At 42.5% G+C, this 28,000-nt stretch overlaps 2 protein-coding genes across 2 annotated transcripts; both read left to right on the forward strand.

Annotated features, from left to right (window-relative positions):
* The first annotated feature begins 1,022 nt into the window (after positions 1-1,022).
* ENTPD3 (ectonucleoside triphosphate diphosphohydrolase 3) lies at positions 1,023-20,035 on the forward strand. The gene is made up of 11 exons (XM_034067629.1): positions 1,023-1,795; positions 2,230-2,288; positions 5,244-5,364; positions 9,395-9,512; positions 11,457-11,607; positions 12,347-12,506; positions 14,486-14,716; positions 15,175-15,447; positions 15,545-15,655; positions 16,118-16,255; positions 17,868-20,035. The coding sequence occupies exons 3-11, from the start codon at positions 5,245-5,247 to the stop codon at positions 18,099-18,101; spliced, it is 1,536 nt and encodes a 511-aa protein (XP_033923520.1). The 5' UTR covers positions 1,023-1,795; positions 2,230-2,288; position 5,244; the 3' UTR covers positions 18,102-20,035.
* Positions 20,036-22,454: 2,419 nt separating this feature from the next.
* RPL14 (ribosomal protein L14) lies at positions 22,455-25,279 on the forward strand. Its single transcript, XM_034068766.1, has 6 exons — positions 22,455-22,534; positions 22,901-23,002; positions 23,630-23,724; positions 24,014-24,113; positions 24,495-24,548; positions 25,089-25,279. The coding sequence occupies exons 1-6, from the start codon at positions 22,532-22,534 to the stop codon at positions 25,254-25,256; spliced, it is 522 nt and encodes a 173-aa protein (XP_033924657.1). The 5' UTR covers positions 22,455-22,531; the 3' UTR covers positions 25,257-25,279.
* Positions 25,280-28,000: the final 2,721 nt, after the last annotated feature.

Below are 28,000 nucleotides of genomic sequence, written 5' to 3' on the forward strand. Positions count from 1 at the left end.
TGACAATGGAATGGATAAGTCAGGATATAACACATTTGTAGGCATGGCTAGAAGAAGTTAATGAGTTTGCCTAACCCTAACCCTAACCCTAACCCTAACCCTAAAGCTTTAGCATGACAATAAATGTCACAAGAATAGCAGCTTGTGCAACAGCACAGCTCTTGGAAATGGTGCAGAAGGAAGAGGAATCTCTTACATCTGTTTTTATAGAAGTAGATAATATAGAAGGTAGGGTTTGCTTTCTTTTCAAGCAGTATGTTTTAGTCACAGGTGGGGGTGAGTTGTAGGGCTGGTTGGTGTGGATGTCAGTGCTTCATTTTTTACTTTAAAATGTTTATGTTCGATGATAGCAAAAAACTATGCTTTTCTGTGACAAAGCAATCCAGCTACCTTGTCATTTGGAATGGACACCTGAGACAGATCATGCCACAGCAGAGAAACCAGTACAGTCAGATGGATTAAATGCACTAAAACAAATACACCTGGATGGGAGAAGAAAAAGATGCCACAGGAATGGAAATTATATGGGGGGGGGGGGGGGGGGGAAAGGAAGGGGAGAGAGGAGTTACTTGCAATAGGGAGTAAGGAGGGATGGGAGGCTTTGTCTCCATGTGCTAGAAATAGCTGAACTCATCCACCAAGATCATAATTAAACCAGCTTAAATAGTGCAGTGTCGTTAAAAACAGAGAAATTATCTCCACTCCCCAAATGAGTACACTATGGAAGGATGCTTATAGATGTCTCGCAAGGCTCCAGGTAGTTTCTTGTTCTCCTTTATTCAAACACCAATGTTACTGTAATCCATCAAGATCATTATGAGAGAAGGGATCAAGAGGTGCATTTGGTATTTTACATTATGTGAATCTGAATCCTGGAACAATAAGCAGGTGGTGGCACAGTGGTAGAGGTGTCTCACTGTGATGAGCTCATAACGCTGGCAAACTCATCCTGCAGGATGATCCTCAACTGTAGCTGATCACACAGGTTGGACAGTGATGGGAGAAGGATCTCAGTGACTCGGCTGTGACTATGCCTCTGGGTATGTGCTAGCTCCACTGAGCAGTCCAGGTTTGGCCAGAACTCCAGCACAACTACAAAACAAGTGGTGCCAGTGCGCTTGAAATTGAATGGAGAGGTAGCTCTTAGACTACTTGTTCCTGAGTGCTGAGAAAAGCCCTCCTGGGAAAGCACTTGCTCCTTTCAGAAGAGGCAGGGATATACCATTCTTTCACCCATAGACTAAACCCTTTCTCTGTGTGGGAGGGAATTAAGGAATATGATGTAGGGGCTGCCAGCAGCATCGGGCTGTGTAAGCACAAAAGCCACATCGGCTCTTCTGGAAAGAGGCAAGCGGCTGGTGGAGGGGGAGAGGAGGGAGACACGGCTGCGCTGCGGCTCTTCGTGCAGGCGGATGCTGCTCGGTTCCAGCCCGACCTGCCCCGCCGCTGGAGCCTGTCCGACAGTGCCTGAGCTGGGCTGCACACAGGGACTGCGGCAGGGGACCCCTTTCCGGACACAGCCTCATCCGCATCCCTCTCATCTCTGTCGGCTGCGGTAGCTCCGCAGATGCATCCACTTGCTGTCAATCTCCTTCCTCCACTGGAACTACTTCACCGGGCTTTTTACCGGCAAGTTTGGGGGTTTTCCTTTAAAGCTCTTTGGGAATAACGTGAGCAGAGGGCGCTCAATCCCCCTCCCCGGCCAGAGGCGCTCGTACATCCCTACTCCAAGTGTGCAGCCCTCTCCCTTTTCTCTTCCACGTTGGACGGAGTGGGGAAGCCGCAGCTTACGGAGGTAGGTTGGGAAGCGGTGTGGGGCATCCCCGGGGAGGGGAGAGCCTCTTGGTAGTGCGGGCGGCGACGGGATATGTGCATATACATATGTATGTGTATGTATATGTATGTGTGTATGTGTGTCTGTCTGTCTCCGCGATTTTCTTTATGTGGAGTGAGAACTTTGTGCTTTCTCGCAAATCACGGTCGTTGTGTGAAGCTTAGGAAAGCTCTGAGGCGCGGATGCTGATTTGGGGTCCATGTGCTTGTTTTGACTTGATTTCTCCAGCCTGTGAAGCCTCCTCATGGGTTTTCACTGCGGATTTAAAAATGCTTTGGGTATCGGGGGGTTGGTGTTTTGCTTCTTTTTGTTTTCCTTTTCAGTGCTTGAAAATCAGTGACCTGTAAACCATAACTAAAATAAACGCTGATGTGTTTGTATCTCTCTGGTTACAGTGTGAAGAAAGGCAGGAAGATCCTTACGGTGCTTGCCTATCCACCCTGTGAACAACCAGGTCAGTACCTGAAACAAATCCAAGTAACTTGGGAAAAGGAATTTCAATGTATAGTATGCACTGTCGTTTATAGAGATGCGTATTTGCCCTTGTTTAACTCAAAGCATTGGTGGCTTGAAGCAGTTTAGTCCATTTTCCTTTGCAGGTAGGAGTGCCTTTTGCTTGAAGTAAGGTGTAGAAAGTGATCCTTCCAGTATGTTACTGTGTGACCTGGTGTGCTTCATTGGGTGTGGGAAATACATATTAATGCTGTTTCTTGCTTCAGGATGATAATGTTTTGATAATGGAATGCAGCTGCTTTTTAATCCTTCATAAAAGCCTTACATTTAACTTTAATTTGCAAGTGTGCAATGTTAGCAAGAGTTAGTTAACACTGCAGTTCTGCTTGAACTGGAGTGAATGAACTCTCTGCTACCTCTACAGATTGCAGTGAATGAGCAAGTGTGACTGTATTGCTTGGTATGTGTGTGAGATTTAGGTAAGTGTAGCTAAAAGTAAATACAGGCCTATGCTTTTGATCCAGTTATGTGAAATCTTGCAGCATCTTGCACAATTCACGTGGTGAAGGTATCAGCTGTATGAGGTGTCCTTCTGACACAGAGGCTGTTGTGTAAATCAGGATATAGAGATAATTCTCTGATGAACCTGTCCTGATTACCTCATATGCTCGCTGTCAAAACTGATATTTGCAAAGAGAAATCATCTCTAGTGAAGATAAATCCCAGCACCAGGGCAGCACGTGAGAAATTCAACAAAATGAGTTTCCCATTTCCCTTTTACAAACCAGTGCAGCAGAAAATATTGCAGCCGTCATCATGGGTGTGCTTAAGTGTTGCTGTTATAACAGTGGTTACTGCTTGGCTCTTTAGTAATGCTTTGGTTTTTCAAAGAGTCATTTGCCCTAAGTGGGGTTTTTTGGATAATGAGTTTATGTCTTCAGCATTGAACAGCAGTGCTTTGATGGAGGAGTGGCTGGGATATGTTAGGTTGTGAGCAGATAGTTCTTTTTTTAGTCACTTTGCAATTACAGATTACTCCATGTATAGTTGAAAGCTAAAGAAAAAGACTTTTTCTCTCCCTAAAGGCAAGTATTTGTATAAAAAAGACAAGTATTTTGATAAATACACAGTTAAAACCTGCTCCCTCTTTTAAAAAATGAATTGATGTGTATCAGTGCTTCTAACTGGCATCCGTGATATCATCTGCAGGTTACAGTGAGAATTCTTAAGTGTTAATGTATTTTCTGATGGTAAAAATAAGATTTCACTGTCATTTATTCATGATGTACATGATGCTGGATTTTCCTCAGGATAGGAAAGCAATGGATGACAGTAAATAAAACAGCAGTGTGGCTGGTAATTTTAAACTGGCTGATGATTAATAAAGCTATTCCTAAGCCAAGAAAAGAGAGTATTGGAAAAGCAGATTGGCAGTGAACAAGGAGCCCATATGGATTTAGAAAAGGGAGTCAATGAGTATAAAAACCTGACATTCTGGAAGTGAAGAGTGTCAGTTTCCAAAAAACCAGTCTGGGTTAGATTTCACAACAGAAATCAGAAACAAAGAAGGAAAGCAGAAGCAGTGGGCAAAGCTCAGAGTGAAGCTAGTCCCAAAACCAAATACCTTGCTTCTCTTTTGAATGTGAACACAGGCGTTGGACCATGGGTACACAGGCTGAAGAACACATGGGGTTTAGAATATGGAAACTGCATGAGGAAACATTCTGCCTTGTCCCTCAGCTCTGTCTCTGCTTGGAGCTAAGGAGACCACAGGGCTGACCCAGTGTGTTAGACCCACCTTTTAGCTCCTGTCCTCAGCACAGATTTGCAATGGCAATTGCTGAACAGCAAAGCAGCCCTTAGCAGCCACTGGTATGCTCCACTGTTGGTATGGATGAATTAGGAGATGGGAGTCAGGATAGATCACATCACAATAACTTGTTATTTCTGTGCCAAAATAAGTGGTTTCTGAAAATGAGAATGAGCACTTCCCTGCCTTTCTTGTGTTCCTCTGACACTCCTAAGCTTGCTGTCTGCCATCAGCCACCCCTTCCTCCTCAACCCCTGTGGAGCATAAGGATTTCTTATATGGGAATTGTCAGTGCTCTGAAAGGCCTTTTGGTGTGAAGAGCTGCCTGGCCAGGGTATGGAGAAATAAAGGATGAACAGAAATTACAGGAAACCTAAACCACATTTGAATCCTAGAAAACCTTTCTGGAGGATAGGAACTTATCAATAGCCTTACCATCAGTGCACACGTTCCACGTTACCTCTGGGTTTGTCTGACATAACTACATGTGAGATTTATTATGATTTAGTGACTTCTCATCACAAGTTAAACTGTTTATTTTACGTGTAGTGAAGAGTGATCACAATAGGCTCTGTATTAATATGCACACCCACATGTACACAAACACTTCATGAGCACATCAGCAGGTAGAAGATGCCTGCCTTAATGTTCCTAAAACCTTTGTTTCTTGCTGAAGCAGGCTGTATCTGCCTTACAGCTCTGGCAGAAGCATCCAGCTGTGCTCAGCAGCCACCAGCATTGTGCCTGCATGGTTGTGGCTGTGCCTGTGTTGTAGGGATACATGGGATCGCTGAGTCTGCACTTGCTCCAACATGCCCATTGCTCTCGTTTCCTGAGGCAGTGGGAGCTGATGAGCATGCATCTATGTGTAGGCACTGTGGGAAAGGAGCAGACTGGGACCTGAGGGTGAAATCTGGCATCATTAGCATGACAATATGGACACCTGCCTGCTCAGCAATGAAAAGTTAGTGGTAGCAAACCACCCTGCAGTTCTTGAGGAGAACACAGAGTTTTCATGCTGTATGATCTAGTTGCTGAAATGAGATTTTAGGAGGAGCCTCAACTGATTCAGTTGAGTTCAGGCCTTAAGACAGAATGACTGAGTTCTTTCACATTCCTTAAGTGTTTATATTTTTGTTGTTTCAGGATGCTTACCAGAACATGGAGTGTTGTTGCCCAAGCATTCCTTCTTCTAAGTATTATTCTTGTCATTGCTATTGCAGTGATTCAGATAAATCAGCAACAGATCCTCTCTCCAGGGCTTAAGGTAAGTCTTGGAATACCTGAGAAAGGAGAACAATGTTTTGAACTGATATTTAATAATGCCACTTTCTAAACTAATTTTTATGGGGTGATTCAAATGAGACATAAATTAATACTTAATCCCATTGGGAAAACTGACACTGAGAAAGAGAATTGCTTAAGATCACAGAGTCAGTGGCAAAACAGGAAAAGCATTCCCTGATTGCCTGTGATACCTATCACATAATGTCTTCTCCAAGACTCAAAGGCCAAATGTGAATCCACCACTGCTTTTCTATTTTTGCCAGATTTGAAGTAATATTATAATAGTTTTGAATTTTAAAGTTGAATTTCTGCCTCCCCAAGCACAGCCAGGAAGTTTATGCCGAAATCTTTGCATGCTGCTGCTGTGTATCAAAAGCATTTGGGCTGTAAGCATGCACTCTATGATTTACCATGTGTTGAGTCTTGCCAGATATTAACAGAAGCAAAGTAGCTTCACAAGGAGGAGCAGAGGAAACTGGAAGAGATAAAGTGATGTCCTCTGGAATTCAGGCTTTGTCTTGTGCTGTATGTGTGCTGAGTCTTCAGTGAGAGATGTATGCAACTGGGGACAAAGGTGGAGAAATGAGCCTTCTAGGGAAGCTGTGCAGTCTGGCAGTTTGAGTTCTGCCAACGATAGCTACAAGCATAGAAACTTTGTAAGGTCCTTCTTTGGAGTCCTTTTTACCTTTCCCTCTGCGAATGCACTGAACTGGATAGTTCACATACCGACAGGCTAATGTCTTGTTACACTTCATGAAGTTATAAACACCTTTGGCTTTATCTGAATTGTTTGGTGTGTATGAATCATACAATGGGATAAAACTGTATTCTAGTACCAGTTTTATGTGTTTGTGGTGTGGCAGGGTGTGTGCACTGGGATTTTGCATGGGGACACAGTGCCTCAAGTTTACTCCCTGTTGTGCACTAAATCTCAGCCTTGCATCCTGCCATTTCTCATGCAAGGCAAGACTGGATTGACCTGTAGGCTGAAGCCGCTATCTAAAAGACAGCCTACGCATTGCTTGTGTTTGTCATCAATTCAGTTTCACATTCAAGAGGATGAAGTTGTCTGCCTTTGAGCAACTGCTGGACCCACCTTGACCATTTGGTTTAGGTGGGGAGGTCTGCTTTCTCAATCCCAACAGCTTCATGGCTGGTTCTGAAGGAAAACCAATTTTCTGCCTGCCAATGCAGAAAGTCCCAGCTGACACAGAGGATCCTGTGTGTGCTGAGATGCTGACTGGTCCTCAGTAAATGATTAACACTCATAAAAGGATGACCTTGATTATGCCAATGTGAAACCTTCCAATAGCTGATCTGATGGAGCCTGGAAGGGGCAGTGTCCTGATGTTAGTGATTGATTAAGATTAAATATATACGACAATAACATGATGAAATTAGATTTACTCTTTGCAAATGGCCTTGTTCTTTGTCTGGCTTTTCTCCATGAAACTGAACAGCTACTGAATGATGACCAGAGTTTGTATTATAGTAGTTCTTTCCCAGGATGCACATTGAGAAGGTCCAGGTTCATTCCTTTGTTGCTCAAGAGAGACATGATCTGCTCTGCTATGTTTTAAAGCATTGTTGCAGAAGTAAATGGGTTGGTTCCTTAGGTTATGTGAAGATTGAGCCAGGGATTTGTGAAGGAAGGGCCTGGCCATGTGCATGAGGCTGAGGCCCTGAAAGAGCTCATGACTTAGTGGCACACACTGTGAACTAACAGACATCCTTACTGACACAGCTTGTGAAGGACAGAACTGTAAATGATGCCAGCTCTGAATGTAATGAGCCTTTGTACCAGTCAAAACATTTTCCATTATCTAATGATGTTTTGTGAGCCCTAAAGAGAAAAACCCCTCCCTTCATCATTGTGTTTCTTTAATTTGCCTCTCCAGGTGCTACAGCATAAGATACATTTTGCACGTCTCTTTTGGCTCTTCAGAAGTGTTTGGCCTTGTTTTTGGATCATATAATTGACTAAAAGTAGTTCAAACCTATGTAGGTGAACTGAAGTGTGCTTCCAGCACTTCTGTAGCCTCTATCCTCCTGGTTTAGTTTTTAGCTTCTCATGATAGTTTTCCAAAGTGATCAGATGGCAAGTAAGCCATCATAACTGTGCCAGCTTTAAGAGTTCTCTCACTCTCTTAAAATGCTGCATCCTCTGTCATTCCTGTTTAATTAAAGATTAATCTTAGTCCTGGTATCTGACACACTTCTTGGTGATCACTGCTTCATGATGCTGCATGGACCAGTTCACACAGAGTGAACTTAAGAGGAGCTTCCCCACTCACCCTGAAATGGGCTCAGGAGCCCTCTTCAAAAATGAGCATCTCTTTAAAAGGACTCAAGCAAAAGAGGTGGAGAAGGAAGAAAATAATGAACACATTGGTTCAGATAAGTGCAGCATTACTCTTTGATACTGAAACCTGTAACTTTCGGGAAGGAGGCTTGGAAATACAGGGAAGGATGGAAGCAGGTCAAAAAGCCCCACAGCTGGCTGAGGTAAAAATACTTCCATTATCTTCTAGCTCTACTTGGGCATGATAGTCAGCTCTAAAAGTAGCTAAGCTAAAAGCTTATGGTTGGCACTTCGAGCTGCCTGAGACTGGATTAAATTAATAGCTCTGGAGCAGATTGACCATTACTGTATTATGTGTCTCCATAGTGTCTATCTCCCTTTCAGAGAGCAGGAATACACTCACAGTATCTTTGCTAAAGCAGTTCCTTAAACAGAACCTGATGGTGTAGTGGCTTGCTGGTAGGTGTGGAGCCTTCCACCTTCTGGTTGATCAGCGTAAACATCATCCGCATAAATATAAATGGAATTCTCATTATCTAACAGTCCTCTGGGCAACAGACCAGACTGGAAGTGCTGGTATTTCTTTGGGGTTCAGGAGTTTGTAGGATTACAGTGGAAGCTGGGAATTAATGGGGTGTGGAAGCTGAATGGTTTACCACCTGATCCTTCTCCATCAGACTTGAGGCTCCCTAGGGAGGCAGTGGGATGAAATGTATTGGCTGCTCCAGAGGCTTATCCTGCTTTGCAGCCAGCTGGAAGCTCTCATTCCCCAGCATTGCCAGGCTCTGAGGCAGCTGTGGTTTTGAAAGGAAAAGATGTTAACAGAGAAATGAGCTCTACAGCGTGAGATTCCTACCAATGAGATGGCTTTGGAAGAGGCAGGCAGCTAAACATACTTTCAGGGATCACAAAGAGGATAAGCAAAATCACAGTTTTCTTCCTGATATGCAGTTTGCCTTCCCAGTTGCTACAGTTTTCTACTGCTGTAAAAGATGGGAAAGAGGGAAATACCTATCTGGGTAGCAATGGAATGGGACGAAGAAACCTGTGCTTCCCACAGGGAGTCCAAGTGACCTGGGGCAAGTCACTTAAGTGTTTGTCATTTAGTTCATAAATAAAGCTGGGGTAAACCTGATTCCCTCTTTGTTTTCAGTGGCAAACCCTTAGCTGGACTGCCTAAACCACTCAAAGGGAGAGGCTTAAGGGGCAATTGGAAAAAAACCAGACTCATTGCATCCTTCTCACTGTGGACTGCTATGTCCTTTACCTCTTTGCTTGTGGCTTTATGGATCCCTTGTGCACCCTTGAATCTAAAGTCTGTGCTTAGGTATCAAACCCTTCAGTGTCCAGGGAGTATAGCTGAGATAATAGGAAATGATCTTGCCGTAAAATCAGATCCTGACACAGGGTTATGTATGTGTCAGTGTGGATTTAGAACCTCATGCTGAAAGGAGATGAGCATTCTCTGTCCCCACTGAATTCATTGCTGTATTACATTGAATGTTCTTTGTTTTGCTGCCAGATTCATTCTGTGCTTGGCTGTTGGATTCATGCCTAAGTACCCAACACTAGAAATAATCTCTATTATAAATATACTGTGCATACATATTCTACAGTGTTTTATGGTGCAAAGAAAAACAGCTGCATATGGGCTGTTAAGCTGCCACTGTCTGTTTCTTGATCTAATGTAGTCTTTTTTAATTCCCAGTATGGAATAGTCCTTGATGCTGGATCCTCTCGGACTACTGTCTACGTCTATGAATGGCCAGCAGAAAAAGAAAACGACACAGGAATAGTAAGCCAAACCTTCAAGTGCAATGTGAAAGGTGAGCTCCAATGGAGTTATCCTCTAAGAAGACATTATCTGGAATCTTATACTGCCTTTCTTACACTATGTTCCCTTTTCATTGCTGGGGAGCAAGAACTGTTCAAGCTATGTCTATATCTGTCAGCATCAGTCATTCTTCTACTGATACAGCAGCAAGCTCTGATTTGCAGTGGAGACAGGAAACTGTAGCTAAACTTGATTTACTGATTTAGTAACTGCAGTGTGCAAGTGGTGCAGACAGATTTCAATCTACAGAGAATCAAGCCCTGTAAGTACTTAGTCCTTGTGCACCAAAATAATTTCTTTTAATAGGAACATATAAAATATATTTAAAAAATAGCTTGGAAGAAAAACTCTTTGAGAAGAATGGGGATCTGCCATCCTTAGATGTTAGCCATTAATTCTGATGAAGCGGTGTTTAAAACCCTGTCTCTGATGTTTGAGTCAGGTTTCCTAGAGAAACAAGGTTATGCAGATCATTTGGAATTGTTCTGTAAGTACTTCCTTCAGGTATCAACCTCACTGATATCTGAGTAAGCTTTTAATGATACCAAAATTCCATACATTTTATGAAGACAGGTGGCTGTGCAGGGATGAGAAATCCATATTATTAAGCAGTAGCTAATCCATAAGGGATTTCTGCAGGAAGCCAGACTTCATAAATTCTGCTACCCTGAGCCTAATGAACTTCAGTGTATTCTCTAAGGTACTAACTTAAGCAGTACTGCTTTGTTGAGTGCACTGGTTTGTGTCTGCAAATAGGTGCTGGCGATGCAGTCCTATTGGTCCATGAGTAACTAAGAGATAAGGCAATAGTTTCCTAACAGCACCAGCATTTCTATCTTCAGCTTTAAACATGTGTGGGCATTCTTAGCGATTTTGGAACAAGGAAAGGAAAGCAAGTGTAATGTGCACAGAAGTAATTTGCTGTCATGTGCCTGATGCTGTGTCTTCACAGGCTGTGGGAATGGTGGCCAGCCTGCTGAGGTGGGGGAGCACTCTGCTAGCTCATGCCTTGACTCATTAGAGTCAAGGTAGAATATTGCCTTTAAGAATTATGGTGTGAGAAGAACTCACAGAGAAACTGCATTATTCTTCTGGAGAGATGACAGAGGAGTACTCTGAGCACTTGTTTTAATTGGATTAGATTTTGGTTTAATACCAGCTGAATATGAAACAAGTTGCAAAATGGATGAGTCCAAATTGCTGTGAACTGTTCAGGGCCAAGGGAGCCTTAACCACAATCAGACAGAGCTCTCATCCTCCAGCATACAAAATATCCAGGGTTCACTGCTCCAGTATTGGGTACCTGCACTGAAGGAGACAGAGGGCTCAAAGGAGAGGTTCCCATAGAAATACAGAATGGTTTGGGTTGGAAAGGACCTCTTAGGACTTCAAGAGCTGTTTGTGCATCTTGAATTTTACCAGCAGTTCTTTGGAGGAGCTGCTTTATTTTGCTCTGAGAGCAGTGAGCTGCAGAGGTGCCATGGTGTCCGAAACAGCTGTGGCAAACCAGATGAGGAAATCTTTGCTTTAGGTTGTGGAAAGAGGGATTTTCTATACTTCAGCAGATCAGAGAAATGTTACATCCATAAGACATGCTGTTGTCTACAGCATCTGCCATGAATAAGCCCATTTCCCTCATAAATATAGCACTGCTGTCACTGTGTTGTCACATGGTTATACAGTGTATCTTACTGCAGGTATGGTATATAGGTGTATGTGTATACACACTGAAATACAAGCAGTTTGCAAGTATCTGTCTCCCACAGCTGAGACAGTCACTACATTGATTATTCTTTAAGCACTTCCAGTTTTCAAGCATCCTCTCCTTGTTTGCAATTACAGGAGGGATGGGGGAAATCTTCTCTTAACACCTGCTTGCTAATTGGGCTAATTTGTAGTTGGCAAAGCAGAATGAAATCAACTTGTTCTCTTTTAGGCCCTGGTATATCCAGCTATGAGAGTAACCTTGGAGCTCTTGCCAAACCTTTTGATGACTGCCTGAATAAAGTCAAGGAGAGAATACCAGTTCATTTGCATAAGAACACTTCTGTTTATCTGGGGGCTACAGCTGGCATGAGGCTGCTGAGGTACGGCAGACACGTGAGCTCCTCTGTGTGCATTATAGCAGAGCAGTCTGTGAAACCAGAGTGTGAAAAATGTTCTGGATGCATTTTTATCCGTTGGAAATTGGATATCCCTGAAGGAAATGGAGCCCAGCCAATTTAATTTAATTAACTTTTCTGATAGGGAAAGTGGGGCTGTATGAAAACCCTCTGTGGTGCTGTACTGAAAACAAATCTTGCTTTATTCTGGAGAAGGCAGGAGTTTAATTTTCTCTTCCATATCTGCCTTGAAATTCAGTGTTACTCAAACAGGTAATGTTCGTATCTGTGGACAGCAAAGGCAGATTAAAGCTGGGCACCACAGTTTTCTGACTGCTAATGAAGCTTTTGGGATCTGCTTGTGACTTTAGACCTGGCATAAACTGGCTTTCTATAGTAGTTCTGTGGCTGAACAGAGGGGGAAGAAAGGCTCCAGGACTGTTCTGACCAGCAGTTGTCATGTAAGCATTCAGTTCACTGAGGAAGAAACTGTGTGTGTGTGTATATACATATATGAAACAAAATACCCACGAGCTTGTATGCTAAAGAATGAAGTTTATACATAGTGGGGGAGTTGCTTGCTGAAATGCTGTTGGATAATGTGGCTGTTCCCTGTCATAAACTTCCCTTTAGGGAAACAACATCTATTTTTCATTAGGTGATTGTAGGAACATGAAATTGCCTTTCCAGATGCTCAGTGTCTTATATTTTGTGAATTGCTTAGGTTGCAAAATGAAACGGCAGCCAATGAAGTCCTTGCGAGCATTCAAAACTACTTCAGAGCACAGCCTTTTGACTTTAGGGGTGCGCAAATCATAACGGGGCCAGAGGAAGGGCTGTATGGATGGATAACAGCCAACTATATAATGGGCAATTTCTTAGAGGTGTGTGGAAAAAACCTGCATGCTTTTCTTTCACCATTTCTCTCTTATAAATGAGAAGTTTGAGAGGACATGCCTGTTAAATGTCATAGCTATAGAGTCCATTTTGCACTGAAATACATAACATGGTCTTTTTGTGGCAGTAATAGAAAAAAACAAACATAAAGAACATGATGCTACAGAAACGTGATGTGGCAAAGGTAAAATTGTTGACCCACAAAACAGGGCTCTTCTCTAAATGACACTGAATGCCTTTCCTAGAAATAGAAATTGCACTGCTTTTAAATGCCTTGGTGTGTTAAGTGTGACAGGTCTTGATTGTCTTGACAGTGGTGGCAAATGGAGATGTCTTCTTCTGCTTCTCTGTGAATTCCTCAGTTGACTGCTGTCCCTGCAGCTCTACTGGTGAAGGATCTGCACAGCTTAAGGGGCTCCTGGCAGTGTTGGCTCACTTGTTTTAGCAGACAAAAATGAAGCAGTGAAGGTGTTGAAGTTGATGTGGCCAAATGTGCCTCAGCTGAGCCAGAGATCACTCATATACCATTCATCCCAATACCGCTGGAAAACTGCAGGCTATAAGCAGTGGGGCTGTGATACTGCCTTGTGCATACAAAGTGATACCAATATAAAGATACTTGTGCTGTGTTTGAACTCAGAATAGGGTCAAGGCAGAGAGGTAGTCAAGTATATTAGAAGATCTCTTTATACATATATATATATATATATTCAGTATAGTTTATTCCCAGTAAAAGCTTTACCAAGATGATGAGCAACTGCATTCATGGCAGCAGTTAACTGCACTTAGATAGTTTTGCTAAGTTGAAAGAAATTTCAACCAAACCCCTGAGTATTGTTTGCTATCCTGGTTGAGTGGTTCCTGTTAGATCATGGCACTTAATGAGGAGGAATTAGCCATTAGTAATCTTAAGCGATAGCTCATGGTGAGTGTGTTGCTGACTCTTGTAGAGAAAAGCAGTACTGGAATGGCATGTTCTGCAAGAGCTTTTCTCACTGTGCATATTTCCTGCAACACACATGATATGATAAACTTCAGGGTGGTGTCAGTCTTCTACCACATGGATTTTAATAATGTGAATAACAAATTATATCAAATATGGCAGACTCATAAGGAACACTGAAGGACTGCACGATGGTGTGAAGCCAGTTTAGTACAAAGAGTTGTGTCAAGACCTGCATGTGGAATATCACTAGTAGGGGAACGAAATGGTCACCATTCTTGTGACAGTGGCCTGAGTCAAATTCTGGTAGGGGCTGTTAATGGAATCTTGCACTCTAAAATCTTGTGAGTGTATTTCTAACCCTGGGAGCTTCTTTTCCCTTCCACCGTACACATTCACATCATCATGCCCAGTAGGTGATACTACAGTAAATATTGAGGTAGATGATCTTACAGAATCTATATTCTGTGTAGATCAAACACAGAATTTGGACAATGAGTAATAGGAAAATGCCAGCTGAATAGATCAGATTTATTGCCACTGCAGTTTCAGGGAAGGAAATGTGCAGACCAGGGGATTTTGTTTTTTTGACTTCAATATAGCTTTCATTTTTCTGTGGTTTTCATTCTATTCTCACTCTTTTTCTGTGTGACCTCTTAATATTCTATTCCTTTAATAATCATTCTTGCCTTGAAACAAGCAAATCTTCATACTATTTACATCAACACTTGTTCAAGTTCTCATGAGTACGTAATACAATTCCCTGCATTCTAGTATGGATACTGACGTGGCTAGTCCTATGCTTTGATTATTGTGCTGCCCTCTGAGTTGAACGCTAAACTGCATTCCTTTGTCCATCTCTCAAGATCATTTTACTCCATGTTTGCCTAAGAGCTGATTTTTCTGAAAGGGTACAGGATGAAGAGGCAGGGAAATCTCCAACAGTTAAGAGTAGCAAAGCTTGAACAAAAGGCAGAACAAGCAGATGGTATCTCTAATTAGTCCTTTTACTTTCCCATATAGAGAAACCTTTGGAGGACATGGGTTCACCCTTACAGAAAAGAGACAATGGGCGCACTGGACCTTGGAGGAGCTTCCACTCAAATTTCATTTATCCCAGAGGATTCTCAGGAGAACTTCAACAGCACCTTACAAGTGAAGTTGTATGGTTACAACTACAATGTCTACACACACAGCTTCCAGTGCTATGGGAGAGATGAAGCTGAGAAAAGGCTTTTAGCATTGTTGCTCCAGGTCTGTTTAAGCCCCTCTGCTATGTTGCTCTTCCAGGTGTTCAGTAACTGTCTGAGGTTCTTCAGCTTGTGTGGAATTCTGGAGTTTGGAAGTATCCAAACTTCCCTTTGGTGGAGTTTGGAGGCTCCAGTAAGAGCTCTGTTGTGCTTAGTTATGGACCAACACACTTGGGTTTCATACAAAGATCCCTTTATCTGTTAAAAATTGGTAAGAGTTTTCTACTGTTTGACATAAAAAGGCCCAGCTGGTCCTGTAAGTGTTTTGCTGGTCTTGCCAATGCTTTCTTGAGGAAGGAGTTTCTGTGAATGACAATGATCAGCAATGTTGTACTGATATCGGTTGTGACAGAGAACAAAACCACATGCATGTGTGGTTTAAAAAGATTCCCAGTTACTGTCAAATTAGGTCTTTCTTGCATTTTAATAGCCTTTATTGGGTTTGGTTTTTTTCTTTCCCAGAAATCAAACACCAGTTCCAATGTGGATAATCCATGTTACCCTCACGATTATAACACCACATTCACCATGAAGCACGTCTCTGGCAGCCTTTGTACACAATCCCTGAGACCAGCAAATTACCACCCAAGTGAGCTTGTGCACTTCCATGGAACAGGGGATCCAGGTCTGTGCCAGGAGATGGTTTCTTCATTGTTCAACTTCAGTGCTTGCAGAGACAGAGAAGACTGTCCATTTCACGGAATACATCAGCCAAAAGTTAAAGGGAATTTTGTGGTAGGTTTGCAAACTCAGCTCTTCTTTTTGAGCTTGCTGGCTTTTGATTTCTACAGTTATGAAAATAACAGGCCTGCCATCTACTCCTTTTCTATAGGCTTTCTCAGGATTCTACTATACAATTAATGCTTTGAATTTATCTGGGCACTTTTCCCTGGCTGACTTCAATTCAAGTATGTGGTTTTTCTGTTCCCAGAGCTGGGCACAGGTAAGTGGGTTGGCTGGGTTTTTTTGGGTTGGTTTTGGTTTCCCTTTTGTATCTGTAAAAGGGAGATATAAAAAGAACATGGGCTGAACAAGCATTCAGAACTTTTTGGAAGGTCTGGTTTAATGTGCTTCAAACCATGTAGTATTTGTAGCATGCTTAGAAGTTGGACTAGGTTTCAAAATCTGTTTCAGAGCTTTAGCCATGCTGTAAAGACGACAGGGAAAACATAGAAACCATAACATCTTTTATGTATAGTCTTGGATGTAGTTTCATTGTTTACCACATGAACTATGTCACTGTCAGGGTATTTCTTTCTTTAAATCTCTGTATCTTGTTGTCCACAACTTGGAGTTCTTGAAAAATGTAAATAAATTCTAATTAGAATCCAAAATATTCTCTAGTTATAAAACCTGAAGCATTTTTCTGTAAATTACATGTCTGTAACAAACCTTTTGCTTTCAGCTCCAGTTTATGCTGCCTACATTTGAAGAAATATATGCTAGATCCTACTGTTTTTCAGCCAATTTCATTTATTACTTGCTTATACATGGTTACAACTTTGATGCAGAAACTTGGCCACGGATACGTTTTCAAAAGGAGGTGAGTAATAATAATCTGCTCTCACTATTCATTTAATCCAAAGTTTAGAAGGAGAGAGAAGATGCAGCAGCTTACAAAAATATAACAGTCGAAAACAGCCTTTGTAAATGATGTCAAATCTTTGGCACAAGGCAAAACTACTTCTCAAGCCTCAGTAGCAATTTCAGCCTGGTTCTAGGGGTTGCAGCATTGCCTTGAGATGCTGCCTAGATTCTTTGTAAGAGCTTTAAGATGAAATAATTGTGTGTTAAACCTTGTCCCAGTAGGTGAAAGCAGTAGCTCAAAACACCTCACCAGTTGAGGTCCACTGCTGGGTTGGACAGGAGAACTGCTTCTGTCTGCTGGCAAAGCCTTGGGGGAACCAGCAGAGCTGGTTTGTGATCAGTGAGTGGTGATGATGCAACTCAGGCAGTTTTCACCTCAGCTGGCATATCCATCTGTGCCGTAATCTGGTTCCCTGCAATAGGAATGTGTATTGATGGGGTACTGGCTTTCAGTTGCCAGATGGAGAAGCCTTATAACATTTCTGTCATAGCTGTATTTCTCTTCCGTGACCTTAGTTTTCCTCCTAAAAAGCAGAGTACTTGTAATGAACTTGTATGTGTATATATATATATCCATTCTAAAGATACTGCTAAGAAATCTTCGCTTTCAAATTGGAAGCCATGGGTACTAGTGAAGCTTGGCTGTCACATCAAGAAGTGTGGTCCCCACAGTCCTCTCTGCGACTGTACAGAGCCTTATTTTAAACCCTTGTCTCAGACTCTCTTTATCTCCATACAGTTTGGAAATGCTTCAGCACTTGCATGTAGCAAAACAATGGGTTTACACATTTTCAACAGGAGAGGAGGGTGAATGTTTATTGCCTATGCTAGTGCTGTATTTGTTTTTAAGTAGTGAACACAATGAATGAAAAGAACCTTAACCCAGTGCGAAGATCTAGGCAAGATCTAGGGCAAGACGATTTGTGAAAGTTATCGACCTTATAATACGAGATTTTTTCCCCCTTTCAGCAAAGAAAAGCCACTTTGATTCCCCTTGTCTCTTTGCTCATCTGTTGTATTAGTTTCTGTTGGGGTAGCTTTCTTTTTATCAGTTAAACAGAAGGTGTTAAGATATATAAAACTATAAAAGGGACCAAATATTATAGGCCATTATGATCTCCTTCCACCAGCAGGTGACTGCTTAAAAGTGTTCATTAAAGACATTAAATCATTTATTGAAGTTTCTCTCTCATCATGCTGTTGATGGAATTCTAGGAATTAGCACAGTAGTGCTGATTTTATGTTTATTTTTAAATTCTTTCTATTTTTAAGTGTGTTTCTTGGACAGAAACTCCTGTAACTGGCTGCCTGCATACACACCACACATCCTTGTACCCATCCATCTAATACCTGTGTCTCACTTTTTTAGCCCAGTGATCAATTTTATCTGCAACCTCTGGAACTACAAAAACAAGAGCAATTTAAAATGGTTTTGTATCTTTGTATATTCCACTCAGGTCTTCTCCTTGGTAACTGAAAGGGCAGTTGTCAGCATCAGCAGTTGAGTGTTTGGACCCCCTTTTCTTTGACTGTCCAATGGGAATATGCCTCTTCTGTCTGTATTTCAGGTTGGCAACAGCAGCATAGCGTGGGCACTCGGTTACATGTTAAGCCTCACAAACATGATTCCAGCAGAAGGCAAGCTGATCCAGTTACCTCTGAAACCTGCTTTGTTTGCTGGGCTCCTTGTCTGCCTCACAGTTACAGCATTGTTGTGTCTTCTCTTCCTTGTGTACTTGTGGATTGCATCACCTCATCGGAAGAACATCAGCCGTGTTGAACATGTATTTATTCCAGAATGAATGAATTTTATTGAACAGTTTTATAGTACTATGAAGGAGGACTTTAGTTTTGAGAAGTGAAGGGTGAAATAAAGACAAAAGGCAGAAAGACTTCAGGACCAGAAGCATGAATAGAGGAGAGACATTCAGGAATCTGTGATATGGTAACTTGGAGTGCTTTTATCTTGATACTTGTTTCTGTAAACCTCACTCGTCCAGTGTGCAGCAGAGAAACAATGGGCAGGTTTGTTAATAAGGGATTAATAGCCTTTTCCTGACAGGTATGTATTATTGTTATTGTTCATGTTGATCTTTGCTAACTGATAAACTCAAGTGGTGATAGATGTGACCACAGTGGTGGCTGTTTAAGAGTGCCACGAAACATGGCAGCTGTCCTGGTGTGCTGTGCTGCCACTGAAAGCTCCCAGATAATCTAATTTCTGAAACTGCAACAAGCACTGGGTGATTACAGCAACTGAAAGGCACAGCTAGGGTACAATTCCTTCTATTGCTGTTCCAAACTAATCTACATAAAGGTTTAATGAACTGCCAACACCTCTCAGGAATGTCAAGCCTGTCTCAAATCTAAGCTATATCTTTTTGTACCATGGAGATCTTGGCATGGCTCCACTATGGTACGTAAGGTTTGTTTTGAAGGTTGAACAAAATGCTTTCCCGGTTTGGTAATTGAACCTAAACTTAAATGTCTCATAGTTACCTCCAGAAGCTACTGGGGTTTTCAGTGTCCTTTAACTTTTACAGAAATACTTTCAGTAGGTTCTCATACTGAAACACTGAGCTGTTGATCTCAGGCAGCTGCAGTCAGTGCTGTCATATATGTGTTACTTCAACTGTCTGGATAGACTCTCAGACCTGGGACCTTCTGAAGCATTAACATGTTGAGCCCTTCATTCAGAGCCAAGAGGAACAGGAGCCACTTTGCAGACCAGCAGAATACCCTTTCTGAGGTGTGTTCAGGAACATGTTGCTGGAGCTGCAGTCAGGGTTGTAGTGCCTTCATAAGCCTTTCCACTCTCCTGGCCTCAGTGTGCCTTCAGCAGCACTGAGATCTACCTAACACATACTCCTGTTGAACACATCAACTCCAGAGCTTTCAGGAAGTGCTGCTCCCTTTGTGCTCCAAAGAGCTGACTTCCCTGACTTTCAGCTGACTGAAAGCACCAGCATTCTTCACCAAACCTCTCATTCCTTTAAGTCATAAGACTACAATTTTACCCACTGCTCAAGGTGTTCTTCATAGTTGATGCCCCTTTTACCTGTCTTTTGGTCTTCTTCAGCTGAGTTCTGAAATAACCCTTGAAACAGTCTCCTGCCACACCATCTGCCCTCTTTTTCCTTTGTACACTGTTAATTCCTCTTCATATTGCCATAACATGATCTGTGAAACTGCAAGGGTAATACAGCTGAAGGAGTTAGAAGGAAGAAGGTACTGTTGTACTTTTGGACCTGCAAGAAGAGAAAAGAGCATCTCTGCTTCACTTCCCTCCTCCCCTTCTACCATCTTCTTTTGCCCATATTCAGTACCTCCATGTAGCTCCATCCCCAGATGTCTTCCAAATAGCCACCGCCAGTCACTTCTCATTCCTCCCTCCCTTTCCATCTTCTTGGTATTGCTTCCCTTTGTGTGTCGTTTCCCCTGCTTATGTTTTTCCTCTGTAAAGGGATGGTCACTCATTTAATGCAGTTTTTCAGTGTGAGAAAGGAAAATGGCCATATTCAGCATCTACTGCTAATGAGCTGAAGTTTGTGAGGCCACTTGAGTAGAGGTTTCCTTGCAGCTGTGTTGCATGCAAGAGAGTGCATGAACTCAAAGTCAAGTTAACGTTGGATTACGAATTGCAGTGGCATGTAGCGTCTTTTCCATCCTGACTTTATCTGTTCCCCATATTAATTAGGTTGTGAGAGAACAGGGGCCAGTATTTTTAGCCATTAATATGTTCTGGTTTTTGTTTCTGTATCACCTCCTTTCAGGTTTGGTTGGGGTTTTGTTTTGTTTCACAGGCTGATTGATGATTTTAAAGGAACTAGATACCTTTTTAAATGGAGAATAAAAGTTAGTGATTTTCAAGAGGATCAGCAGTGAGGGTTTTGTCCCTTCTGTGTTGCTATACCGCTATGTCCTGTCAGTCTTACTGGAGCAGCAGTACTTAAAAAAGGCAGAAGGTACTACAAGGCAATGAAGTGCTCTATAGCACCCAAATTACATCTGATAAATCAAAAAGCTTAATTCACAATGCACTGGCATTACAGAATAATGGTATGAAATAAAAGCTTTATCTTTGTTGTGATGGATCTGGGACTGCAGTTAAAGGTAAAAAATCCCAACAGTTGGATGAGAGCATTAAAATGTTTTCTTGACAGATTTCTGTGGGAGATGGTATTCTGGAATATGTACCTGCCTTACGAAACCTTTGCTTTGCTTTGTTAATGGCAGGGCCATTCAGTCATGGGTTTACACAAATGGAACACGTTTGGAAGTGAGCTTTCTTGGAATTGGCAGTTACAGAACAAATTTGTTTTAACAACCATTTGGACTTTCAGATGTACATGGATGGAGCCAGTTTCTGTTCAGGGAATGCCTTCCTCTTGCCAATCACCTCCTGTTTACCTGCAGTTCATGCTTGGACACGCAGCCTGCTTGGCTGCTCTTGGCTGCCTGCAGTGGTTGCTTCTTGCGAGGGAGCTGGGGCAGTGGTGGTGGTCATGGCTTCACAGACAGAGCTAAACCCTCCCTGAGGTGCAAGGCAAAACCCCCATTAGCCATTGTATCCTCAGCCTGTCAGCTGGAACCAAACAAGGGCCTGGGAAAGCCAGTGTATTAGCAGTGACTGAGAGAGTGCAAAGCTGTAGGTTGCCTTTTCATACTCTTCATTGCCTGTATATGAAGACTAATAAAACTAAGTTGTGAAAAGTTAATCCAAGTGTACTCTTCCTTATTATTTTTCCCTGGTATCAATGTTTTCAGCCTGGTAGACAAGCTGTTCTTACTGGGGAGGTGGGAAATCTCTGAAATGCTTTACTGGGGGGTAGAAATGTGCAAGCTGCAAACTGATGCTGCAGCAGACAATGCGCTTTATCTCCAGATTCCGTATTCTTAGCAAGGAATTAAAACCAAGCCACTCTTGTGACTTTTATTTTTTTAAATACATATACACAACACACACAAAAACATCTGCTTTTAAACACTGTTTTCAGTTAGGGACACCACCACTTTCTAGGGCTTCTTTCAGGTTCAGAGCCAGAACGCAGAGTTGAAAACTTATGTGCCAAAGAGGAGCAGCAATTCCCAGTTACCAGAGCCAAATAATAGAGATGCAGATACATTAGAGAAAGAACTGTGAGGCACTGAGAATAGGAACTATAGGGAATAGAGATTGTCTAACATGAAAAATCACACCTACGAAGAAACAGCAAGAAACTAATCCACCAGAAGAATGAGATAAAAGATGAATTGCATAAGGCCATTGGTGAAGGGGTTGGGGGGAAAAAACGACAATTTCTTATAAAGCATCACCCAATGTTGGTGGAAGAAAGCAGCAACTTGCGCTGTGCTGTAATTCACCACTGCCGGGATAGGTGAAGAGGATAGAATAATAAGCAACGTAGAGTGATGTAATATATGGGGAGATTTTACCTGATTTTTGAGTTCAATAATCATTTTGGGCACAAGGTGTGTTCACTCGGATGGCCACGAAGCAAGCGTATCACCCGCAGTGCTCGCCTGTCCTGCAGGAATAGAATAGAACGTGCCTTTTGCCTGTTTCTACACCAACTTTCCACCACTTACGGAGCCGATCGGTAACACTGGGTGAACCCCGTTCCGCATCGGCTCTGTTGTACCCAGCATGTTGCCAGGCCACACTCCCAAACGAGGGGCCGGTTCTGTGCAGTGGTACGAACAAACAACCCCAGCCCGGGCCTTATTTCCCCTCATCGAAACAAACGTCCCGTCTCAAACACGAGGACAACGGCAACAGACCACACCGCAGCATGTGGGTTATTCTCTACCTCAGCTCAAACACAAGCTCACAGGCAGGCCTCTGCCATCCTCAACGACACCGCGTCACTGTCTGATGGTGAGGCAGATGCAAGCCGCCGGGCCGGAGCACCGAGGCTGCCCTCCCTCCCCTGGAGCTCGGGGAGAACCGCAGCTCGCTGCCGGGGAAAGCGGGGCGGACCCGCAGCCACACGTACACCACGGACAGACATCATCCCCCGTCGACAATGTGTTTCGACGAAGTGTGCTTCGACTGGGTAAGATGGCGGCATCCCCTCAGCATCCACCACCAGTGCGCATGCGCGCATTGACGCACACACGTACGTACGTACACCACCCACACGCTACCCCGACGCACGCGCAGTGGGGACTCCGGGTGGACTTCTGGGTGCTGCAGAAGCCACGCCTCCTTTTCGGCTCTCCGGCGGCCATCATGGTGCGTGTGGCCGGCGCGGCCCTCCGCGGCCCCGCCGGGCTCCCCCCGTCCTTCCCCTCTCCTTCCCTTCTCCTTCCCCTCTCCTTCCCCTCTCCCTCCGGTGCCTTCCCGGCCCGGCTGTGTCTCCCTGCAGCTGGATGAGCGTCTGGGCTCATACACTCATCCCTCCGTGAGGGGAAGGCCGCGGCCCCGCGTGTGGGTGCGGGTCGGGCCGGGCCGTGTCCGCAGGACGGTGCCTGGCTCAGTGCTTCAGGCCCGCGGCTCAAGGGGGTTTGTGGCGTTTGAAAGCTTGGAAAACGGCTTTAAAGGCTCTGAGGGAGTCGGGTGTGGTTTTGCTTAATTCCTGTCAATTCTCGTTGTTCACAGGTGTTCAAACGCTTCGTTGAGATTGGCAGAGTTGCCTTTATTTCCTTCGGGCCTCATGCTGGCAAGCTGGTGGCTATTGTGGATGTTATTGACCAAAACAGGGTAAGCCATGAGTGCTTTACTTGTATTATCTTCTTTCTGGCTTAATAGGAGCTTGTGCAATAAGAGAGCTTGTAAATAGGTTTTTCAAAGAAATAAGCAATTGACAAAATATGGAATTTACTAGTAGTTTCCGATTTGAAACTTCCAGTAGCAAGCTTTTATCACTGGCAAGTGATACATTCCCTTCTCTGCTATGTTTCCTGGGAGTAGAAGTGGACAAATGATGTCAGTTGGAGTCTAAAACTTAATGAATGGAACAGCATTGATGTATGTTTAAAGCAAATGTTTGGGCTAGGGGACTCTCCTTGCTTAATGTTCAAAGAAAAAGGGAAAAAAAGAAAGGTGAAATATGTACTTTTTAGTTTGGGGGGGGGGTTTCTTTTTATGTCCATTTTGTTGTGGGTTTTTTTCCCCAAAACCAAACATCAGGCCTTTAAAATTATTTTTGTAAAGCTTAGGTTCTGTGCATATGACTGAACTCGAGTTTTGTCTGCTTGACATTTATTGTCATTTTGGGCCATTGTTGTCAAGGTGGTATTCATAAAGTATTAGGAAGTTGCTGTCTAAATCAAGCATGAAGGGAAAGTGCTGGTCCAACATGCCCCCACATGTGTTTTTCTTTTTCAGGCACTGGTTGATGGCCCCTGCAGTGGTGTCAGGAGGCAGGCTATGCCCTTCAAGTGCATGCAGCTGACTGACTTTGTTCTCAAGTTCCCACACAGGTGAGGTATTGGCATTTTTTTACCTCTGTAACAAACTGCTGTCATTCAATAGCTGAATTATTTGATCTGATGCTTGCTAAATCTAGAAGGTTCATCCTATGTGAAGTCAGTGGGTTAACGCTTGCACAGTAAACACTTTACAGGCTGTGTTAATTGTAGTTGAATGCAAGTAATGTAGTTGCCTGAAGTAATAGAGAAGGGTGATGTTGTGTGGAATTTGATGGGCCAGCATCAGAGAGAACCTCTTTATAAAGCCTTTGAATACCATTTTGTGGCTTTTGTAATGCAGTGCTCGTCAGAAGTGTGTGCGACGTGCCTGGGAGAAGGAGAATATAAATGAAAAATGGGCAGCTACAAGGTGGGCAAAGAAGATCGAAGCCCGAGAAAAGGTACAGTCTTTCACTGGGTGCATAAGACACATTATATTGCCTCTACTTACTAAAATCAGGTTAAATCTAATAAACTGTGTATTTACAGTTCAGGCTAAGATTAAAGATAAATGAGGTATAGATGTGTAAAAGTTGCTACCTATTGGCTTCAACCTTTTCTAGTTTAACACTAGTTACTTTTTTGTTAAGTCATTTCTATATCCACCTCTCTTCCTGCACCACTGCTTCCCAGCAAGGGCCTTAAATAGTGGACTAGTTCCAGATGTGCAGGTAAACCTAATTGGAAATGGTCAGGGTTACTTGTGGAATGTTTTGAAACACTGGGTTTTACTACTTGTATGTGAATATGTCAGAGCTTCATGACTGATTCTTTTCAAACAGAAAGCCAAAATGACCGACTTTGATCGCTACAAGGTTATGAAAGCAAAGAAAATGGTAAGTGTTGGAGTGATGCTTTTTTTATTGCTTGTAGCTTTCACTATATAGTCAAATACAGATGTTGGGAGCCTTACTGTCATAGCTGGTTTGGGTTATGGAGTGGCACAAAGTATGTGAATGCATTGAATTTTTCATGCTACTGTAAACTTCTATTCAGTATTTGATCACACTTGAACCTATGTGATCTGTGTGTCAGTCCCCCAGGTTATAGCTGAGGAATTACCTGCTGATGAAATCAGGTGCTCTTGATGAGTTGCTGATAGTATTTAATTCTACGCACATAAAATACTGGGATGCCCAAGTTACCAGCCAGAATGATGTTAACCATTTGATATATCAGAACAGTTTTAGATGGAATTTTACATTTTAAATGTAACACATGATAGATTTTGTGACCATAGAATATAAATAAAGTTGGTTAACAAAGTGTGATTATAAAAAAGGACAGAATCTGAAAGCATAGGATTTAAATTAAGGCATATTTGAGATGTTGCTGTTTTCATTCTGATGGATGGTGAATGTTTTCTTTTTCTACAGAGAAACAGGATCATCAAGCATGAAATGAAGAAGCTCCAGAAGTTGGCTTCTCAAAAGGGCAAGAAGCCAGAGAAGGCGCCAAAGCCACAGAAGGCATCAAAGGCAGAAAAGGCTCCAAAGCCACAGAAGGCACAGAAGCAGGAGAAGGCGCAGAAGGCACAGAAATAAAATGAACTTCTAGTTGTGTATGACTTTGTGTCTTCTGATTCTTTAAAATTAACAAATGGTTTAACATCTGTTTTTAAATTTTAATAAGTTCACTTTTGCATCTGACCAAAAATTGTTGTCTGTCTCCTTTATTAATAACGTCCTAGTGTTGGGTTCTAGTGGTTTCCAGGAGTGTGTGGAGATGTTTGTTCCATTCTGTGACACTGACCATTCAGACTGTGCTGAATGCTCTATATCTAGTGCCAGCTGAACTCTTTGCATGCCCAGTTAGTTGTCCAGATCCTGACATTTTAAAGCAGCCTGTTATGGAAACAGTTGGGAATGTACAGGATTACTTGCACAGCCTTGAGTATGAAAGATGAGTTACCCTCACTTTTTCTGTATAAGCCATAAATTGAAAGGACGTGTTCTGGTTAGAATCAGAGTATGTCAGTGCTTGAAAGACTGACATGTTGCTGTTCAAATGCTTTATATGACTCCCATGTTTAAAAAAAACAAGCCTTCCAGCACTGTTAAGTGCTGACCTGGAATACTTGCATCAGATGTGTAACACTGCAGTAATCCTGTAAGTACAGCTACAATAATTAGTAGTTAATAATTATTAACAAGATGGGAACTGGTGACTTGAGTTTAAGCATGCTTGTTTTTTAGAATGGTTGAAAGATACAGAGTTTATGTCAAGACCTCAGTCTAATTACAGTTAGGCAGCATATAATTCCTGCTTTTTGGTCAAAAGTAAAAGGGGGCATGACCTAAAAATTACTCAATCCATTTGAAGCACTGAAGTGCTTTGCACTATAAAATGTTTCTATATCTTAATGTCATAATCCATCATTGCCCGTGTTTTCTCCTGTGCAGTTTGTTGCCAGGGGTTATATGTTCTTCATTTTGAGTGAAGTAGTGGAAGTCATGAGATCTCTGGTAATTGAAAAGCAGATTATTTTTATAATCAAATATAAAATGGAGGAGGGAGAACATCCATTTTAAAAACAAATACATAATAAAATATATACTGATAATCATGTGCTTTTAATTAGTTGCATGGCTAGTGCTGCTTATTTCAGCCAGAATTGGCCACCTGCATGCTGAAACACTTTAAACCATATAAGGTTGTCTTGATCTATTTGTGTGCCCTTGGAAATTGAGTTGATATGAACATGGTTGATATGAATGGATAGAATACCTAAGGAAAAAATCAAATTATGCAAATTGAGATTAAAACCCATGTTCAGGCATTGAGATCCTGATTTTAAATTGGATTTTAAAGTGATTAAATCCACATACTCTGAGACTCTTAACTGGAAAAGAAAGGGCTATCAACCTGGTGGTCCTTTAAGGTGAAAAATCTGTACTTTAGGGTTGTTTGGGGTTTTTTTATGTACTACTGTTAAGCTTAGTTACATAAAACAGGGGAGATTGATAAAAAGTGCCTGTAGAGAAACTGCCTTCAGTCATAATGAGCTCACAAGTGATGTTTTTATGTTACTTGCTTGTTATTTAAAGGTACTTGCTTCCAAAGGGTAACTGGCTGTGACTGCAGTAATTTATCCTGTTTTCATTCCCACTAGTACCGCTTGGCAGCCACTAAGTTACCCAAAACATTTCCATGATACAGTGTGTGCTGTAACCTGCCATGCTGCCTGGCGGTTCCTGAACAGGAACCTTATAATAGTACAAAAGATAGATGCAGGTTGTCTGCTCTAGCACTGCACTGTGGAAGGGAGTGTACTGTGGGAGGGCAGCATTAAAAATGATGGCCCTGTTAGGGAGAGCAAGTGTTATGTGCCTTAGAAGAAAACTTGCCTGCCATCAAGTGCTGTGAAACCAGTGGTTTTTTACAGGTTGGAGGCAAGGGGAGAAGACATGACAGTAGAATATATACTGGTCTTTGGTACTTGTGCTGTGTCTTTCTGACAGCATATTCCATGTGAGCGGCGTCTGGTGCTCCTCTGAGCAGCTCATGAAACCACCTGCAGCTCTGTATCCGACGGTAGCCCACCTTCCTTTCAATCCACGAGTGTTGTGCCATCTGTACTGTTTTGTCCTCTTTTTAAAGCTATGGGGATACACTTAGTTCAGTTTTGTTTCTGAAGGCTGCCACACGATGGCAACGTTAGCTCTTCACAAGGTTGCTCCTAAGACCCAAACCAGGCAAGCTGCTTGCAAAGGACAGTGCCAAAGGGGATGGCACTCACATTTGAGAGCAATGGGTGTGCTAATCCAGGTCTTTATTTTACCTTTAGTTGGCTAAAATGTAAGGGTTTAGTTGACTAAGGTTATACTTTTTTACTTTGTGGAGCCGAGTGTAAAGAAAAAGGATCTGCTCTTTAGAAAAAGCTTGAAGTAAGTCCCAATGTTGATTTCCTCAGTTTATTTCACATGGTAAGGTTTGCTGGGGGTAGGGGGGGGATGTACCCTACCCCAGATACCCAGAGATCAGCAGATGATTGCTGTACTTCCTAAACTGATACCACTAGTTTGCAAACACAGTCCTAACCTCTGTGCTGTGCTGTCTGGGAGACGTGAGCAACCCTAGGAGTAGGATTGGACCCTTAGCATAATCTATACTTTTGAGTTTATACTGAGATTTCCTTCTCTGAAGCAGAAAACGTACCTGTTTAAGCACTGCATGCCTAGTTGTGCTGAAGTACCATAGTCCCTGTCCTTACCTTGGTACAGGCAGTGGCCCTGTGGATACTGGCAATGTACCCACACCCTCTCTTTTTTAACCTGAACTCATAACA

The sequence above is a fragment of the Melopsittacus undulatus genome, chromosome 1, assembly GCF_012275295.1.
Source record: "Melopsittacus undulatus isolate bMelUnd1 chromosome 1, bMelUnd1.mat.Z, whole genome shotgun sequence".
NCBI classification, from domain to species: Eukaryota; Metazoa; Chordata; class Aves; order Psittaciformes; family Psittaculidae; genus Melopsittacus; species Melopsittacus undulatus.

Bases quoted from the DNA above. Each gene is read 5' to 3' on its own strand.
- ENTPD3 (XM_034067629.1), top strand. From the start codon at position 5,245: ATGCTTACCAGAACATGGAGTGTTGTTGCCCAAGCATTCCTTCTTCTA. The intron at 9,513-11,456 runs GTGAGCTCCAAT...GTTCTCTTTTAG, and splicing joins CTTCAAGTGCAATGTGAAAG to GCCCTGGTATATCCAGCTAT. The intron at 11,608-12,346 runs GTACGGCAGACA...TGAATTGCTTAG, and splicing joins GCTGGCATGAGGCTGCTGAG to GTTGCAAAATGAAACGGCAG.
- RPL14 (XM_034068766.1), top strand. The intron at 23,003-23,629 runs GTAAGCCATGAG...TTTCTTTTTCAG, and splicing joins ATGTTATTGACCAAAACAGG to GCACTGGTTGATGGCCCCTG. The intron at 24,549-25,088 runs GTAAGTGTTGGA...CTTTTTCTACAG, and splicing joins TTATGAAAGCAAAGAAAATG to AGAAACAGGATCATCAAGCA.